At 42.0% G+C, this 17,927-nt stretch overlaps 1 protein-coding gene across 2 annotated transcripts in view; it reads right to left on the bottom strand.

Annotated features, from left to right (window-relative positions):
• The window catches only part of LOC148522809 (regulator of G protein signaling 6), a 467,525-nt gene that overhangs the window by 59,944 nt on the left and 389,654 nt on the right, over nucleotides 1–17,927 (bottom strand). For both annotated transcript variants that reach the window (XM_088473778.1, XM_088473779.1), the window contains exons 7-11: nucleotides 14,594–14,658; nucleotides 11,552–11,628; nucleotides 10,185–10,266; nucleotides 7,569–7,643; nucleotides 1,717–1,815 (exon numbers count right to left, since the gene is read on the bottom strand). In XM_088473778.1, coding sequence (XP_088329904.1) covers nucleotides 1,717–1,815; nucleotides 7,569–7,643; nucleotides 10,185–10,266; nucleotides 11,552–11,628; nucleotides 14,594–14,658 — 398 coding nt within the window. The remainder of the gene's footprint in view (nucleotides 1–1,716; nucleotides 1,816–7,568; nucleotides 7,644–10,184; nucleotides 10,267–11,551; nucleotides 11,629–14,593; nucleotides 14,659–17,927) is intronic.

Genomic DNA, 17,927 nt, shown 5'->3' with positions numbered 1-17,927 from the left:
AATAACATTATTATTATTAATAATAATTAAAAAATAATAATAGTAAATTATGATTATGTAGTAGCCTATGGCCCTGATTCAGACCCGCTCGCTGCCGCAGGCAGCTCGCAGGGTCTGTGGGTGTTTTTTTTTTATGTCTACAGGCCGCTCGCAAAAGCTGTGGGTGTTGACCCACAGCTTGTGCGAGCGTGCTGGAGAACGTTGTGATTGTTGCGACCATCGGGCTTGCGATGAGACCTTGGAGTAGGGTCTCAGCTCTTGCAAGCTCGAGTGTACTTCCTGCTCTAATAGAGCAGGAAGTCCACTACTGACATCACGAGTAATGTCAGTAGGGCCTCCCACAAACGCCAGGTATTCCTAAGGGAACACCTGCGTTTGTGCAGCCACCCCCCCCCTCCCCGCCTACAAAACAGGGCGAGCTGTCACTCACCATCGACAGGGCATCTTGTAGCGAGCCCCGTACCGACTGAGCTTCAGTCGCTGGACGGGGTTTGTGCATGCGCAGTGGGGAAACATCAAGCCGCTTGCGAGCGCTGTGCGCTTGCGAGCGGCTCTGAATCAGGACCTATATGTATGTTATTATGCTATCTGCATTTATAATACACTTTATTTCTAAAGTGTATTGATATATATTTTACAGTGATTATTTGCAATGATATTATCAGTGTAAAATGTCAGTTTCATTTATACAGATCATCAGGAGATATCACTGTGTGGTTTTTTTTTTCAGGAGTGCATGAGAGAACTAGAACTGGTATATCCATTAAAAATAGTCTACAAATATTCTTCTCGCCCCTGAAAAAAATAGTGTCAGTGAGGCTTAAAGTAAAAAAATTTATATGTTCCATTAGGAAAATCCAATAATAAAGATGTGTGCTGGTTATAATGAGTACTACCGATTCATCTGATGCAAATGAGAACAGGTTTTTTCATGATTAATTTGCCATGTAGGTTTCAGGAATATCTGTAGAGGTGATAAATCTTCATATTGACTTTGGGGTCCATTCATCATGTTAATTAAGTGTCAAACTTGCTGCGAGCAGCCGAAAATCATCGGTCTCCGTGGTCCCCTTCACTGCTCCGAAAGGAGCAGTGAGATAACACTGGCGTGTTTGACTCGACAGTGCTAGTGCGCCTGCGTGCACTGAGCTTCACAGAGGCGGACAAAGCCCCGGCGTCCGGAGGAAGAAGTCGGACAGGGGCACAGGGATCCCTCTTCACAACCCGGGACTCCTTCCCATAGGGAAGAAGCGAGGATGCGGGAGCAAACGCCATCTGAAGATGGCGAATGCTCCCGCAGTCAAGCTCCAAAAATATTATATTTTCAGAGCATGATGAATTTGGGTCCCCATACCAGTGTATGGGGACTGCGGGACAGATCAGGGCTGAAAGGTGAGCAGGAGATGTCAGTGTTACAATGAATAGCCCCAATCCTTAATTTCAACAAAAAGTAGGTGAAAATGTTAATTTTCACCTGCTTTTGTAGAAATTAAGTGATGATGAATAACCCCATAAATTTGCATAAACTCTAGTTGACTAATACAGTGTGAATCTTTTATAACTTGATAACTAAACAAATGACCTGATTCAAAGTAGTCTATACACTAAGATGCTCTGTCTAATGTTACCTACAGAAAAGAAACCTCCACGCTTGAGTAAGCAGTATAACACTTTAATTGACCCATTAAAAGTAATCCCTTTTACAGAAGTACCAACCTGTTTTCTCAAGTCGTCTTTTGTCGTTTTCCTAATGACATGGGAAGCCATGTGCACTGGGCTCTGTGACTGAGAGTCCTCTGACACACCATATACTGACTGGAAGAGAACAAGGAAGATGACGATCAGGAAAGAAAATGATTATGGCAATCTGGCACATCTCTTCATCTGAGCAGATATCACATTTATTTAATAAATAAATCATATAATGTTGATAATGTATGTGCACTTGCTAGGGGTTAAAAAAATTTGGGTGTAAACTGAAAATGTCCTATCACACACACACTGGCAAAGATTTTCTCACCAATATTAAGTTACCAATACATTTTTGGAGTGTAGGAGAAAACAAGAGCAGCAGGAGGAGACCAATCATAGGGGAAAACATATAAACTCCACAAAGATAAAATACAAAATATGAACTCCACAAAGATAGGGTCCCAGAATAGACCCACAACCTACTACCTGATGGACCCACTACATACTATATTCAGTGTTTTGGACCACATGTTAAAGCTGCAGAGGCTAACTATTCTAATTCCCCAGCCTGAAGGTGGCAAAGGAGCTACCACCTCATCTAATGATTTGTGGATTTCAAATTGATTGTTCTTTTCCATTCTCTCCATATCTACCCGAGCTAATCCACATTCATCTGTGTCTCTCCCAGCACCGCATCATGCACCTACTCTATATACTGTACCTCCTACTCGCTTTCACCACAGCACAATACTTATCCAGCCCAGTGTTCATTTTGACAAAGATTTTACATTTAGTTTTAGTCTTAGGGGCCTATTCATCATCAATAAATGGCCGGTTACTGGGCCATTCATTATCAGGGGTCCCAAATGGACCACCTGATATTCAACAAACTCCGAATACTGAAAGTTTTTGCACTTTGCTTGCGAGAACAAGTGCCATCTTCAGATGGCGCTTGTTCTTGGATCCCCGCTCCTTCCTTTGGGAAGGAGTTCCGGGGATGCGAAGAGGGATATGAACCGCCTTCTCTCTATCTCCCTGGCGGCTTTGCACATGCGTGACCTCGGGTCACACATGCGTAGCCATGCCGACGGGGAGGAGGTAAGTAACAGAGCAGCTGTCACTGCACCGGAGCAATGATGAATTGCTCTGGTGCAAGGGTTCCCCCGCTGTGAGTTGGATACTTAAGTATCCCTTGCAGCGCGATCAATACTTAATCATCGGGGCCATACGGCCTCCGATGGTGGATAGGCCCTAGAGTCACTTATTTAAAATTGTAGTTTTATTTAAAGCCACATTTTAGTCTCTCTTTTTTGCTTTGTTTTAGTCAAGATTTAGTCAGTGGACCTCATTTTTCATTTTAGTCTAATTTTAGTCAATGTTTTCGTCAAAATGTTTGCAAACAGTTTAATGATACTGTAATGGATTTTACTGAAGCACTTCTTTAAAATTCCCTTGAGAACTTGAAGTCAGCTGAACTACAGTATTGGTTAAGTAACTAGGCTCAGTAGGCTGAGTGAGAATGTGTTATACAAATTAATGCCAACCAGTGTTAATTTTGACAAGGATTTTAAATTTAGTTTTAGCCTTAGTCACTAATTTAAAATTGGACATAGATTTAGTCGTAATTTTCATTGTTAAAATGTTTATAATTCTTTATTTACAATTTAGTCCTTCAAAAATATGTAGTCGATGATTACTTCTAGTCAAAATTTTCATCGACAAAATGAACACTGATGCAGCCTACATACAGTAAGCAGTAACAAACCTCACACCCACAAATCATTCTTGTATGTCCTCTTTCTCACTCTGCTCCTTCTCATGGCTGCTGGAGACATCTCCCTCAACCCTGAAATCTCTGTACTCTTGATTCCATCCCAAACTATTCCATCCACCTCATACTCCAAATATCACCAACCTTATCCACATGTCTCTAATGCCATCTCTCTTATTTTCTTGTACACTTTGGAATGCAGATCTGTTTGTATCAAATTCACATCCATACATGATCTATTGATTTATTTATCGATTTTTCTCTTAACCTCTGGCTCTTGGACATTAGAGAAACTGCAATCATAGTCACTGGAATCAGTAATATTCTAGTTTTCACGTAGTGAATTACAAAAACAGTGTAGAATCTGCTGATCTTCCAACTGGGACACTAGATCCCCATACAAAATGAAAACATACATTGCATTAATGCAATTAGTATTATGAGGACCAAAATGTTGGCTCTGTCTCTGTGAGGTGAATTAAGCAATTATTTCTTCAGCTATACTGCAGAGAGTGTCCTTTTCTGTTTTGACATAAATATTTATACAGATTACAAAAACCTGGCATACATCCATTGACATTACTTCCCCTGCAACTTTCTCCCATGGGGGACTCTCCCTCGCCACACTCTCAGATCTGGCAACACACAAGGTGATGAAGTAGGCATCCTACTCTCTCCATACTGCACATTCCCAATCATGCCTCCAGATTCCTCCCTCTTCTTTTCTTCCTTTGACGTCCAAACTATCTATGTATTCTCTCCACCTCCACATTTATGTAATTTATTACCCCAAGGTCTAGTTTCTCAATTCCTAAATAACTTTGCTGCAAGGGTCACTTTTTCCTAAACTTTGGCTTGCCTAATCTTATACTTGGTAATTTCAGCATTTACATTAACATTCCCATTGTTTCTGCTGTACAAAGCTTCTTTCCTTTGGCCTCTCCCTGTAGATACTCTCTTGACCTTGCCTTTTCCCAATTCTGTTTAATTTCTAATTTTTCCAACTTGTCCTTCCCACTCTCTAACAACCACCTTTCCTTCAGCTTCACCTTACTTCATGCTACTTCCGTGCACCTTAATTCACATACACAAAGTGACACCTAAATACCCTTGAACCATCCCACTTCTCATTTTACATAAAACAACTGCTTTGCTCTATAATTACCTGTCTTGTCCTGATCAGCTGAATTTTTCTACACCAAAATAGAGATTGCACCTACAGTCGCCACTAAGTCTTGGACAATACAAACCTCAACCATGGCAACCAAATAGACCCACTAACTGCAAAAGTGCTCCTACACTGCTGAATGCCACTATAGAAAATCTCACTACAATCTCCACTACTTTCATCGGACAACATATACCTTTCACTTGCCAAGCAAGCATACTTAACTTCTGTAATATTCACCCAGGCATGAAACCATCAACACCTATTTGCCACTCACTTCTTTGCAAGCTCATCTCATCAGTCCCAAAGAAACCATCTCTAGTCTCTCAAAATACCCCTCTATTTCTCTACTTCCATTTGGCTACTTGAATGGCTTGTGTGCAACTGACTATCCCACTTACTCTACTTCCCTTAGACAGCCATCAGAGAAACATTACAATGGGCCAAGAAGATGGCTTTGAGAGGATCCTGTAAGGATGGATCATGAGGGACAAAGCTGAATGATGGATTACAGAATAATAATAATGTTATTTATTAGCACTTGTCTCCTAATAGGACTCAAAGTGCTTTACATTTGCCTTTACAGCACAAAATCCAAAACAAGCTTAACAATGGACATTAGTGAAATGCTTGGGTGAAGAGGTAAGCTTCGAATCTTATTTTGAAGGATTCTAGAGTGGAGGCTTCTTGAACTGTGAAGGTAAAATCATGAGGGGATGAAGCCAAAGATGATGGGCTCGACAATGATGAATGGTGAGAGATGAAGCTGAAGATGCTGGGCTCGACAATGATGAGTGGTTCGAGATGATACTGAAGATAATGGGTTGGACAATGATGAATGGTGAGGGATAAAGCTGAGCACAGTTGAATTGTGAAGGATAAAAATGAAGATGATGGGCTGGACAATGATGAATGGTGAAGGATGAATCTGAAGATGATGGGTTTGACAATGATGAATGGTGAAGGATGAAGCCAAAGATGATGGGCTGCACAATGATGAATGGTGAGGGATGAATCTAAAGATGATGGGCTGGACAATGATGAATGGTGAGGGACAAATCCAAAGATAATGGGCTGGACAATGATGAATGGTGAGGGATGAAGCCAAAGGTGATGGGCTGGACAATGATGAATGGTGAAGGATGAAGTCAAAGATGATGGGCTGGACAATGGTAATTGGGGAGGGATGAAGCCAAAGATGATGGGCTGGACAATGATGCATAGTGAGGGATGAAGCTAAAAATGATAGGCTGAACAATGATGAATGGTGAAGTTACACAGTCTGTCCCTACTTATAAATCACACACAAGTCTCAGATCTAGGGAGATAAAATTATCATGAACTTTCATTTGACCAAGTGCCATGAAATATACTTTAAAAAAATATATATTTTGACTTACAATTTCTCAGTGGTCTTACAGTCAATCTGGCAGTCACCATAAAACAGTACAATGAAAGTGCATGAGCTAGAAGTGATATTATTTAGTAAGAATTGCAGATAACCATTTGAATTAATATAAAAACAGTGATGTCTCCTACAATTTTTAGTTAGCTCACATTAAGAAACTTTACATATACATGATTCATTTTCATAAACATTTACCCGCTCTTACTAGAACAGCTCTGATCACTAGTATGTGGCAGAACCTGTACACCACATGTAGAGGGTGGATATACAATGTAGAGTAATTCCTGCTTGCTCATTTCAGTGGAGTGAACTAGTAGAGCCCTACAAAATGTGCCATCTTCCTACTGTCGTAATTTGCATTTGTTATAGGGGGAATACAATTATCCACAGGACTTATCGTGGGCTTTTACTGTAGCTCCTGTGTTAAGAGCCTGGAGCTATTCAATTACTGAACGTGGATTTCTGTTCGCACCTCAGAGTAACTCTATGGTAACGCAGAATGGCGATTTGACCTGATATGCCGGAGCCATGCTTACTGCGTATGGGATTGCAGTTGCAGGCTGAGACACTGCCCGAAAATGGTTGCGACACGCCTGCATTTTCACCGCCACTTCCCCCTGTTGCTGCCCACAAACTGTCCTGACTCTAAATCACTTTTGCAAATAAATCCTCACTGCAAGCGACAACGAAAATTAAACTTGAAGAATGCGCAGATTACTGATAATTGCTCAACTGTGCAAACATTGGATTTGCGTCCGTCTCTGAATCAGGCCCGAAGCACTGTTTTGACTTAGTAAGTGCATATATATGTGTAATTTCTAATTTAATGCAATACAGGATGAGTGGATCCCAGCACAGTTCAAGCAACCAACCAAACAATTCTAATCCATGGCATCCATACATGTAATATTTTTGATCCGGTAAAGCCACAGTACTGCCCAGCACACACCACACTACATACATGGGTGCTATTTGATAAGGAGATCTATTTACTTTTATCTAATGAAAGTTACTGGTATGAAAGAGGAGATGCACAAAGTCTATTGCCTGCATCTTATACATTCATGATGCGGCATAGGTAAATTAGATAGCCTTACTGAAACAGACATGTATGGCCTGATTCAGAGTTCTACGCAAACCCGATGGTTTGAGTACAACTCTGATTGTTGGAGATCTGTGCATGTGCGGGTCTCCTTCTCCTTCCATGGTCGAAATGCCCTAGGCCTCAGCATGAAGTGGCGGTTTGAGGGGCAGGGAATGGGCGACGGCGGTCAGTGATCCAGAAAATGGCAGTGTGTTGCCCCCGTTATTGGGAGTGCCAAGGCCAGTCTCTGCATCTTCCCACTTAGATTTACTGGCCTCAGAGCTGCGACGACTATTCTGACTATAAGATGGCTGATGCCGTGTCTTCCGATGCAGCACTTGATCTGCATTGCCATTAGGGGGAGTCCACCTCTGAAACAGACCCATAGTTCATAGCGTTGTAATGTAGTGAGACATGTTATTTATTAGTTATAGTTATACTTTACCTTTTTGACCTTCTGGGGGTTCTTCATTCGGCGGCACTTTCTTATATCCATTTCCGTTGTGTTCACACACCCAGGCTGAAGAGATGGAGATAATAATTATCTATAACTATAATACCACATTTAGTTACAATATGTTACAATCAAGAAATGTAATAGAGTTTCTATGGTTACAGTGTAACATTATATAATTTTAGAATACAATAAATGCAACAATAAGTGCATGAAATGACACTGTAGCCTGTTTCTCTGTACATACTGCAAATGGCAGCTGTTCTTGCTTCCTGTGGGAAAATCTGATACATACGCAAGAACATATCATGCTTAATGATGCCAGGCCTGACCTATTGCATCCCTATAAGAAGATGTCTTGAGCACCATTATCCCTGAGCTCAGAGCCATAACTAGACTTTTTGGTGCCCTGTGCCAGAAAGAGCATTGGCGCCCCCCTCATTTTTCAAAAGGACATAATGCACCCAAAAAAGGGCCATGGCTTCATGGGGAAGGGCCAGGGAAGAGATAGGAAAGGCCAGGAGATGCTGGGGATGAAATAAGAGGAAGCTACAAGCAAGAATGATAATAAACAAAAATTTGCCAGGCCCAAACAGCGCCCCCTGACCTGTGGTGCCCTGTGCCATGGCACCGGCCGCACTACCCTAGCTATGGCCCTGCCTGAGCTCCACAATCCCTATTTGCCTCTAGTAGTTTTCCAAGATGTGCCATCATACCTCAAACATTCCCTTCCCAGAAGTAACTTAACCCATCAATACATACATTTCTATTAAATTGACATCTAGACCTACTCATCTCTGGGACACTTTCCTTACATTGTGTGATATTGATTGCATAAAAGCAGCTGCCTTCTAAGTAACCATAAAAATCCCAGCGAAAAAGGGTGGAAATTAAGAAAAGCGCAAAAGTTAAAAAATAAAAGTACACATATATGACATTATCAACAGAACACTTTACTTGTGTCTAATCACAAATGTCTGCTTGCTAAATCCCTCAAGCAATTATGCAGAGCAGCACAATATCAGGTAACCCATTGCTAATATTCAGGTTTTGTCAAAGGCAGAATCTATTTACTTGACTTTCCTTTCTATATCTATGTACTGTACTGAAAGTTCTACTGCCTTATTGCTGCATAAGAAGGAGGTTTTCCATTAGTGAACGTGAAGCGGTGGAATCCTTACCATGTGAAGTGCCAAACGCAAATTCAGTAATCGATTTTAGAAACACACTAGATGCATTTCTTACAATAAATAATATCTGTAGTTCTAATTAGTGGAGGAAATTATCGGGGTAATTGTCCCAAGGAACATACCCGGTTGCCATTGTTGAGATCAGCAAGAAATTATCCCTCCTGTAAGGTTAAACTGACTGTATCTGCATGCAAAATGCTATGTCACAGTGTGAGTGACTGTAACACTATAACGTAGCATTTTGCATGCAGATACCCCCGCAGTTGCACACAGAATATAGGCATGCCGCATATCATTGTAATCAGCAAGAAAATGCTTGTGCTATTTGCATCACATTGCGAATAAGACGCATTTGAAGGTTAAAAGTCGCACGACAAGACGCTCTGTGCTACCGAGTCATGCCACAGCATGGCGCTACTAGAATGGCTGTTTAACACGCAAGGGAGTAATATGTATGTGGACACATCTGTACTTGCTTGAGATGTACATTTTTGCAAGTGTAATGGATTGTTGAACAACCAGTCTCCCACATATTGCAAGTAGATAGAAATCCCCACATTTATATGAATCAAAGCTGGCCTCACTACGCTTTGAACTTGCCACTTTAGAGAAATGAGCACACTGCAGGCCATCACATCCATTTAAAAAGGGTGGTATATAATTCAAGCTGACATAGGAACTGCAGTAATTATGTTAACGTAATGAGGAAAATATGTAAATAGGACATAATGAGGATCCTTAGCTGAAGATACAGCTATTTCTTCCCCGCCTATGGTATCATTATCCAGGGTTCATCAAGGGTAAATATAATGGAAGCCTATGCCAAAAAATCTGTTATTTACGTAAATGTCCTATGTTTAATGATCTGGGCAGGTGCAGATCTGGTAATGCAATGTCAGTCCCAGTGCCCCAAAAGCCGTAGCGTGGTTGACATGCTGGTGGCATTCAGCGGTATCGATGGGGAACGTTCCAGAAAACGTGTCCTGGCAGCGTGACTTCACCGGACATCCTGAGTAACCTGAGGGTTACCCAGATGTCCGATGATCACGCAGTTGATCCAATGGCTGGCGCTTCGGACGCAGCAGAGGATCAGAGAAGCCAGCAGTGGGCGTCTATTTATGTGACGCCTCCTGCAGGTTTTTACATATTTTTTCACAGTCGCTGCAAACAAAGACGCAGTGGCAGCTAAATCTGCGCACATCTAAGTATCAGGCCCTGGGTTACTAGAGTGCAATCTTTTACCGGTTATGGTTTGGTTAGTTGCTAAAGCTGGCAACATGCAGTTCCCACTCAAATCAGTGATTGCAAATAAACACAAAATTAAGTTCCCTCTGTAAAATAAAATGAAAATAAGTCTGCAAACAAATTTTATTTTACTTTAAAAACATTTTTTTTTTTTTATAGAGAATAGACTTACCACTGGTCGATGCACATCCCAGAAACCCCTCTCTTGGCTATCCAGGATTTTCCTTTCGGTTTTATCCTTTTTTCTGTCAATTCTGAAAATAAACACATGCAGAATAATGAAAAAATATCCTTATAGGTTTTTAATAAAATAATGACTTTGATACGCTGACTAATTTCCATGCGATTGTATCCTATGTGATTCCAGGATGCATGTTTGCAGCAGAAAATATTAGATTTTTAAACATCAGTTCTATGGAGGTAATTATACCAGAATGAAGGAAAGTGACTACAACTGCGTATTTTACTAACACCTTTGTTCGGGTTGGGTATGGGATCCCGGCGGTCGGGATGCCGCCAGTCAGAATACCGACAGCGGCATCCCGACAGTCTGAATCCTGACACCCTTAGGTAAGTAAGCTAACACTAACACCCTACCCTTAACCCTAACCCTCCCTCCCTGGTGCCTAACCCTAATCTCCCCCCTTAGTACCTAACCCTAACCTCGCCTTCGCCGGTGCGTAATCCTAACCTCCCCTCTTAGTGCCTAACGCTTACCTCCCCTCTTATTGCCTAACCTTTACCTCCCCCTTAGTGCCGACCCCTAACCTCTCCCTCCCCGGTGCCTAAACCTAACCCTCCCCCTAACCCCCGATACTTACCTTCGGGATGCTGGCAGTCGGGATTCCGGTGCCGGTATTTTGACCGTCGGCATCCCGCACACCGGGAAGCTTGAATGATAGGTAGATGCTGATTGGTTGCTACGTGCAACTTCTCCACTGGTCCACTTCTCCATTCTTTTCACTGCTTGGTACATCAACCCCTAAAAATGCAATAACTAGATTTCCCATACTTTGCATGGGGATGCTATCATAATAGAGCCCCAGTGATACTAACCTGCTATATTAGAGTAGCACTAAATCCTGCAAAAGCATTATGTTTCAGCTGCATTTTGTGATAACTGACATAGGGGTCTATTTACTAAGCAGTGTTGGGAGACAGAGTGAAAAGTTATAAGAAAGTGATAAGATGCCAGCCAATCAGCTCCCAACTGTCATTTTTCAAACACAGCCTGTGAGATGACAGTTGGAAGCTGATTGGCTGGCACCTTATCACTTTCTTATCACTTTTCACTCTGTCTCCTAACACTGCTTAGTAAATAGACCCCATAAACAGATAGGCTCCATAGTCTTAATTGTTACAGATGTACTTGATAAGTAGATTTTGTAAACAATTAAATAGTTTTATTTGAAATGGATTCCAAATCAAAAAGAATATTGGGACCCTAGCTTACTGTTCAATTCCAAATCCAAGCTGTGATCTTTTATACCCATAATGAGGCCCATAAAGAAGCCTTAGATATGCCCTGTTGCCACTTACTTGACTTGTGCCTCTGCTTGCATAAATATAAATTCCCATTTCCTTGCAAAGGCCCGCTGCAGTCTTGCTAAGTTTTCCTGATGAGCAGTAAGACGGGAGAGGAGAAGAAATGTTTAGCATGTAAATACTGCATTATGATATGCCGCTGTAATAGCAATGCTTTGCTAATGGGCAACCACTAGAAAAGATCTTCAGACAACTATGGAGTAAAAATACCTCAAACACCTTTGGGCCTGATTCAGAGGTGGTGGGAAATGCTGCCGTGACTGTGACCTGTTTTACGCAGCTCAACTGAGTCTTTATGGTCATGCTGCACCAGATGCAATGTGTACAAAGCCGCCCATCGGTTGCGACATTGATCCACCAATTTGCGTAGAAAGTTGCACCATCGATCATTGCACCAGCCCTAAGGAGGTGCAGAATGTTGGTCTGAACAAGGCGGCTGGAATCAGTGCAACTGTGTTTGAAACCTCAGTCTGCGACATGCAACTGACTAGCCACCTCCGTTACCATCCAGGAACGCCTTCTCTCTGCATCTGAATTTGTTCTGCGACTCCCGGCGGTAACCACTGAGACGCACATGCTGTGTAGCTTAGACGCATGCGCAGACTAAAAACATCGGCCGCTTGCGTCCGACATCACCATTGCGTTCACCACTGAACCAGGCCCTTTATCTGCTGTGCTTCTGCTGGGCATACACTATACAATTATCTGTCAGATATCTGGATGGTTGGAATGAAAATCTGGTAATGTATGGGAACAAATGACGATTGACAATATGGTCTTAAACACTGGAAAACAGACAAAAATGATTGTTCAAATTGGTTACATTTGTTTGATTTTACCAATTTGTCTGATCGACCATTTTTTACTGTTTTCCAGTGTTTGTGAGCAAATAATCGGTTGTCATTTGCTCCCATACATTACCAAATTTTCATTCCAACCAGCCAGATTGGACAGATATCTCACAGATAATTGTATAGTATATGACAAGCATTACTCATTGGACTTGACTGCAAAAAAAAAAGAATGATATTCAAGATTCTTAAGTTTGTGTATATTTAGCACAAATAAACATAGGGGTCTATCCTATTAGCCGTGATGATCTCGTCGGTGCAAGTAAGTCGTCGCGGCAGTGGCCGCACTTTACGGGAGCCCAGATTCACCTGATATTGCTCGCGGCACCATAGGGCTCCGAGCAAAATTATGTGAATCCAGGCTTAGGTCGGGTAGCGAAGGGTGCGAGATGTGGTGCCATTGCCGGCGTTTAAACGCAGTTGCAACGGCACACCGCACTCTTCGCAGCTCATAGGATTGACCCCATAATGTTGATCTGATACACAGTGCTTTGGTATGATTTATTTATACATTAGGTATGGTGAAGTATTTTCTTGTCTTGTGATAACCCAATTTTACATAACTAGATTTCAAACAGTGCACTCCATAAGACAACTAAACCTAAAACGCAAGTTTCCTTAACATACTGCAGGTAATAGCAGAGATGGAAATTTATAGTGTGTACAAGGAAACACATATTACTATATTAGGGGTCTTTCAGATCTTAATAACAATAGTTTAGTTTAGTTTCAGTTATATTGCGTAGTTGCACACTATGGGCCTGGTTCAGACCCGTTCGCTAGATACGCTCGCTCCCAGCATATGCAAATTCGGCTAAGCGACGGCAAGGAAGGTGATCGCACGGCAAGGCATAAGCACGCCCACTATGTCTTGGTGTACGATGGCGGTGTGTAAGCAGACGCCCACTAGCGCACACCATCTCCAGGAAGTGTATGCAACCATCGGTACATGGTGTACCATAGGAAGAGAACGCAGCGCTTGAGGTTGACTATACCCTACCGCAAGCACTTCAATGTATAATTCAACCAGGTGACGTGTACTATGAGGCTGCCTGTTAATTATGCACGCCTCTGTAATGGCGTTAAGATGCTCAGGCATGCCTGTGTTCGCACCTCCACTCCCCCATTTCCAGTGGACTGCCCATGTTACCACCCACAAACGGCTTGACCTGTCACTCATTCAGCTGGGCTGTCTCTGCTGGGCGAGCGAATGCTTCCCGATCGCTCGGCCTAGTTCGCGCACGTGCATTGTGATGCATATGCATGCGCACATTGCAAAACATCGCTCCGAGCGATCGCTCGCTAGCGAACGGGTCTGAATCGGGTCAGGCCCCATATACGGTAATATCCAACGTCTTCGGCTATTGGAAGTGTGATGAGAGCAGATTGTATTTGTGACAACTAAAAGAAGTTTGCAAACATGGTTTAGATTTAGTGGTCTAAAAAAATTGGGTTTTGCTAACAATCCCTTTCAGAAACTGAGGTTTTTAAGGACTGTGTCGTTCCCCAATCTTCAAATGAATGCTGATTATCACTTCTGGTGTTTGACAACAGAATGCTAATCTGATGCATAATGGAGTTTAAGTTGAAGTGCAAATTGAACAGCTAAACTGGCAATAACAGGGAACTTCACTCAGGTTTATTCATGACAGGATGATTGAAAAAAATTGTTATTATGTTAATGCTGTTTGAAGAAGGAAAATAAGCATATATATATAAAGTTGTTTCTAAAATACTGTATCTACTCTCTGAGGAAGACATAATAAAATTGTATATTGTGTGATGATGTTTAATGTATTGCTGGATTACAATTTATTTGTGAATGCAATTTCCATCACAATTTCTAAACACTCAATTCAGGATTAGTAAATATTTTGCGTCAGTTTTGTAATAAAAGAAAAAAGTCTTAGGGAGAGAAATTCAATTAGCGGTGGTGATGGACACAATGCTCTGGATTTCCGACCGTCTCTCCCGACTCCCACACCTTGCGACCATGATGGTTCCATGACCACAAATACATCAATATTTTTTTTTTTCAATTATGAATCACAAAATATTCTTTGCATTTCCCTATGACCATTTTTCAGTATTGACAACTGCTAAGAGAGGTTATATGTCGAAGCAGAAAGACATGTTGGGGTTTATTTCCTTTCTTTCCTGCAGGCTGCGATCTTGGTATACCTACGGCTTCATAATCTGCTAGCTCCAATCTTGCTTTGTTCTGCATGGTCCTCTTGCATAGATAGATAGCTAATGAAAGAAGAAACACGCTTTGTTAAATGGTGACACCAGCTTAAAGTTTATCGTGACCACCTTTATAATAATATTTTTTATAATAGTTGCTGATTAGGTATTTTTAATAAATACCCTGTTTTTATCACAGATTTGTAAACGTACATCTGGAGAGTTATATATATTTTATACATATATATATATATACTTAAGCACATAAGCCTTTGTTCTTTACTCAAACTAATTATACTTTTTCCCCCCGAAAAGTAGATATTCTTTATTAAATGTATTATTTTTATTTACATTTTATCATTTTTTTACTTTAGTTTTATTATATTATAATTTTTTAATTGTAGCAATTTTATTTACATATTTATTCTTATCAATATTCTATTATCATTTTCCTTCCAATTTATATTAATTACTTAGTAATATTAATCTTGCTTGATTACATTGATTAAGCTTACTCACACATAATCCACCACTTGTTTCAACTAGCTCCCTACCAAATACCAACCCTATACCCATTCCCTATATTCCTTTCTCATCACCACATACAGAACCTGTGTCACAAGGGTACCCTAACACACTTACATTGGTCACATTGAAGAGACGGCTGTGTTTTTTGCTGCAGCCATTACAGCGCCTTTATTCCGTGGCCAATGTGCATACAAAGACGCACTATAGCCGCACCTTTGTCCACACTATTGGACACTGCACCTACCCTATGGGAGGCGCAGAATGTCCGACTGTACATGGCTGCCGGTGTCAGTTGCTGACACACTTGCATCTGGTAGCCACACCCCAGTTACCACCCCGAAACACCCATAAAAATTACATAGAACTACATGCAATTTCAAATTGTGCGGTAACCATGGCCAGCTCAGGGGCCATTCCATATGGAGTGGTCCCAAGAGGTGCACTGCGGCTGAGGCAGCCACTGGGGCCAATCTGGCGGGCCGCTATACCCACGCATCCTAAGCAGTCCGCGACTACATTGCAGCCATCATGGATGAGCCTGCCACAATGCAAATTTCTGACCTGGGCAGCTCTGGGCTCTCTGTGTGGCTCAGACGTGGCTCAGGCATGGCAAGGCAGTGTGGTGACATCATAGGTCATGCAGCTGCACGCCGTCCCACCCGTGCACAGTGCAGATGCAGCACTATAGCCAGTTACTGAGCCACTGAGGCTGCTGATGTGTGCAGTGGCCATGGCTGAGGGAGGTACCGGATGACTGCTCCAACTGTGTCACTATGGAACTCTTCCTGCAGCTGTCTGTGACAGACAGGTGAGGTCACTCAGTTTTCAGGGAGGGTGGGGAGAATTAACCAATGTGTATTTTATTTTCCTGTGTGCTTTATTTTTTTCTATTTTTTCCTACGGGTGGCAATAAATCAATGTGTATTTTATTTTTATTTCCTATGTGTTTCTTTGTGTTACTCGTTTGGTCTGAATTGCTGCCTCTATTTTTTTTTTTTTTACAATATGCATTTGCCCTTTGGTCAGTTAAGCAGTTAAAAGTCATATACATACAGAAATCTGCAGAATATAAAAAACGAGGGCTGATTGAAAAGTAATAAGACTGCCTGTTTTTCTGTCCCGTAGGTAGACGTGGCAACACTATGCTGGTTATTGTGAAGCTCATACATCGATGTGTCTGAACCTGCGGTTGGACTGCCGTAGTCTTCTTTGTTTGGTCCCAACGAGTGGAAGATCTTTGTACATTTTGTCATGGCAGATGAGGAAGATGTGTTTGTGAGATTACGTCAGAGATGTGTGATTGAATTTTGTGTTAAACTTGGAAAAAGTGGAAATGTCTGGATTCCGGATCATAATGATAAATCCACGGTGTCACACGTCGCAATCGATGTCAGGAAATCGGGTATCCTCTCCGACATTCCAACTGTGTTCTTGCATGATTCAACCCGTCGTTGCTTCTGCTCTTCTGTGAGATTTCTGGGTACCCACCTGGCATACACGATGCATTTTCAGTTTCTTTGCACAATATGCTGAACCCGTTTGAGTGAGACGCCAAGTGAAGTTGAAAGTTTGTGTAAAGTTACCTTCTGTCATTTTGCAACATCTCTGCAGCTTTGGCAATGTTGAAACAACAATGGAAGGCCTCCCAGAACACGCTTCTTAAGTCACTCGGGTATTACCCTCTTTGAAATGCTTCCACCACCGCAATACTGCAGCACGGCTAATTGTTTCTCCACCGTATGCTTGCCGTAACATTTCATGAGTTTCATTTTCACTTTTTCCAAGTTTAACACAAAAATCAATCACACATCTCTGATGTCATCTCACAGACACATCTTCCTCATCCACCATGGCAAAACGTACAAAGATATTCCACTCGCTGTGACCAAACAAAGAAGACTATGGCAGTCCAACCACATCGATGTATGAGCTTCATAATAACCAGCATAGCGTTGCCACGTCTACCTATGGGACAGAAAACCAGAGGCAGTCTCATTACTTTTCAATCAGTCCTTGTACAAAATACAGATTTTGTATACAAATTCTTCCAGTCCAAATTGATTAGTGAATGCTAATTCAAAGCCAATGTATATTTCCCTGTCCAATGAGGGCTCCATTATTCAAAGGTTATCTCATTATCTACCATTGCTACTAGTGACCCTGTACAATAGTGGTGGTAATGAGAGCATTTTATGAAAAGAATGCCTAGAAAGCTGAGCAGTACTTGGGAGCCAAGCCCAGAACGGAAATGTTCTCATGCATGATAACACTTCTGAGAAATGCCAGCATTGCCAGATGACCTCCCCATGCCTGCAACGGCTATGTAACATGGATGCAAATTCATTAAACAATGTAAAAAAATGTTCACTAGGTTACTAATACTGATGACCTTTAGATCAGATAAAGTGCCATTTCATGATTTCTCCATCATGGAAGAACCAATGAAAACATCACTGAAGACATGACTATAGATCTGTCCCTGAACTCAGGGCTTCATTCAGAGGCGGCCGTACGGTCTACGACCGCACGGCCGCCTCCATGTTTGTCCAGTGCGCATGCACACGAGGGAGCCGGCTCCTTCGTGCGCATACGTGAGACCCGCTACGACCAACAGCGCCGGTTGTAGCAGGTCTCTTTCCAAAGGGGGCGAGCTGTCGATGTTGATTGACAGCTCGCCCCGTTTGGAAGGCGGGTATGGGGGGGGGGGCAGCCCAAACGGAGGCGTTCCCATGGGAACGCCTGCCGTTTGGGGGAGGCCCCACTGACATCACTAGTGATGTCAGTGGAGAGCTTCTGGCTCTGACAGA

Source organism: Taudactylus pleione, unplaced genomic scaffold, assembly GCF_031769625.1.
Source record: "Taudactylus pleione unplaced genomic scaffold, aTauple2 ptg000139l, whole genome shotgun sequence".
NCBI lineage: Eukaryota > Metazoa > Chordata > Amphibia > Anura > Myobatrachidae > Taudactylus > Taudactylus pleione.
This window is presented reverse-complemented; position numbering and strand designations above follow the sequence as displayed.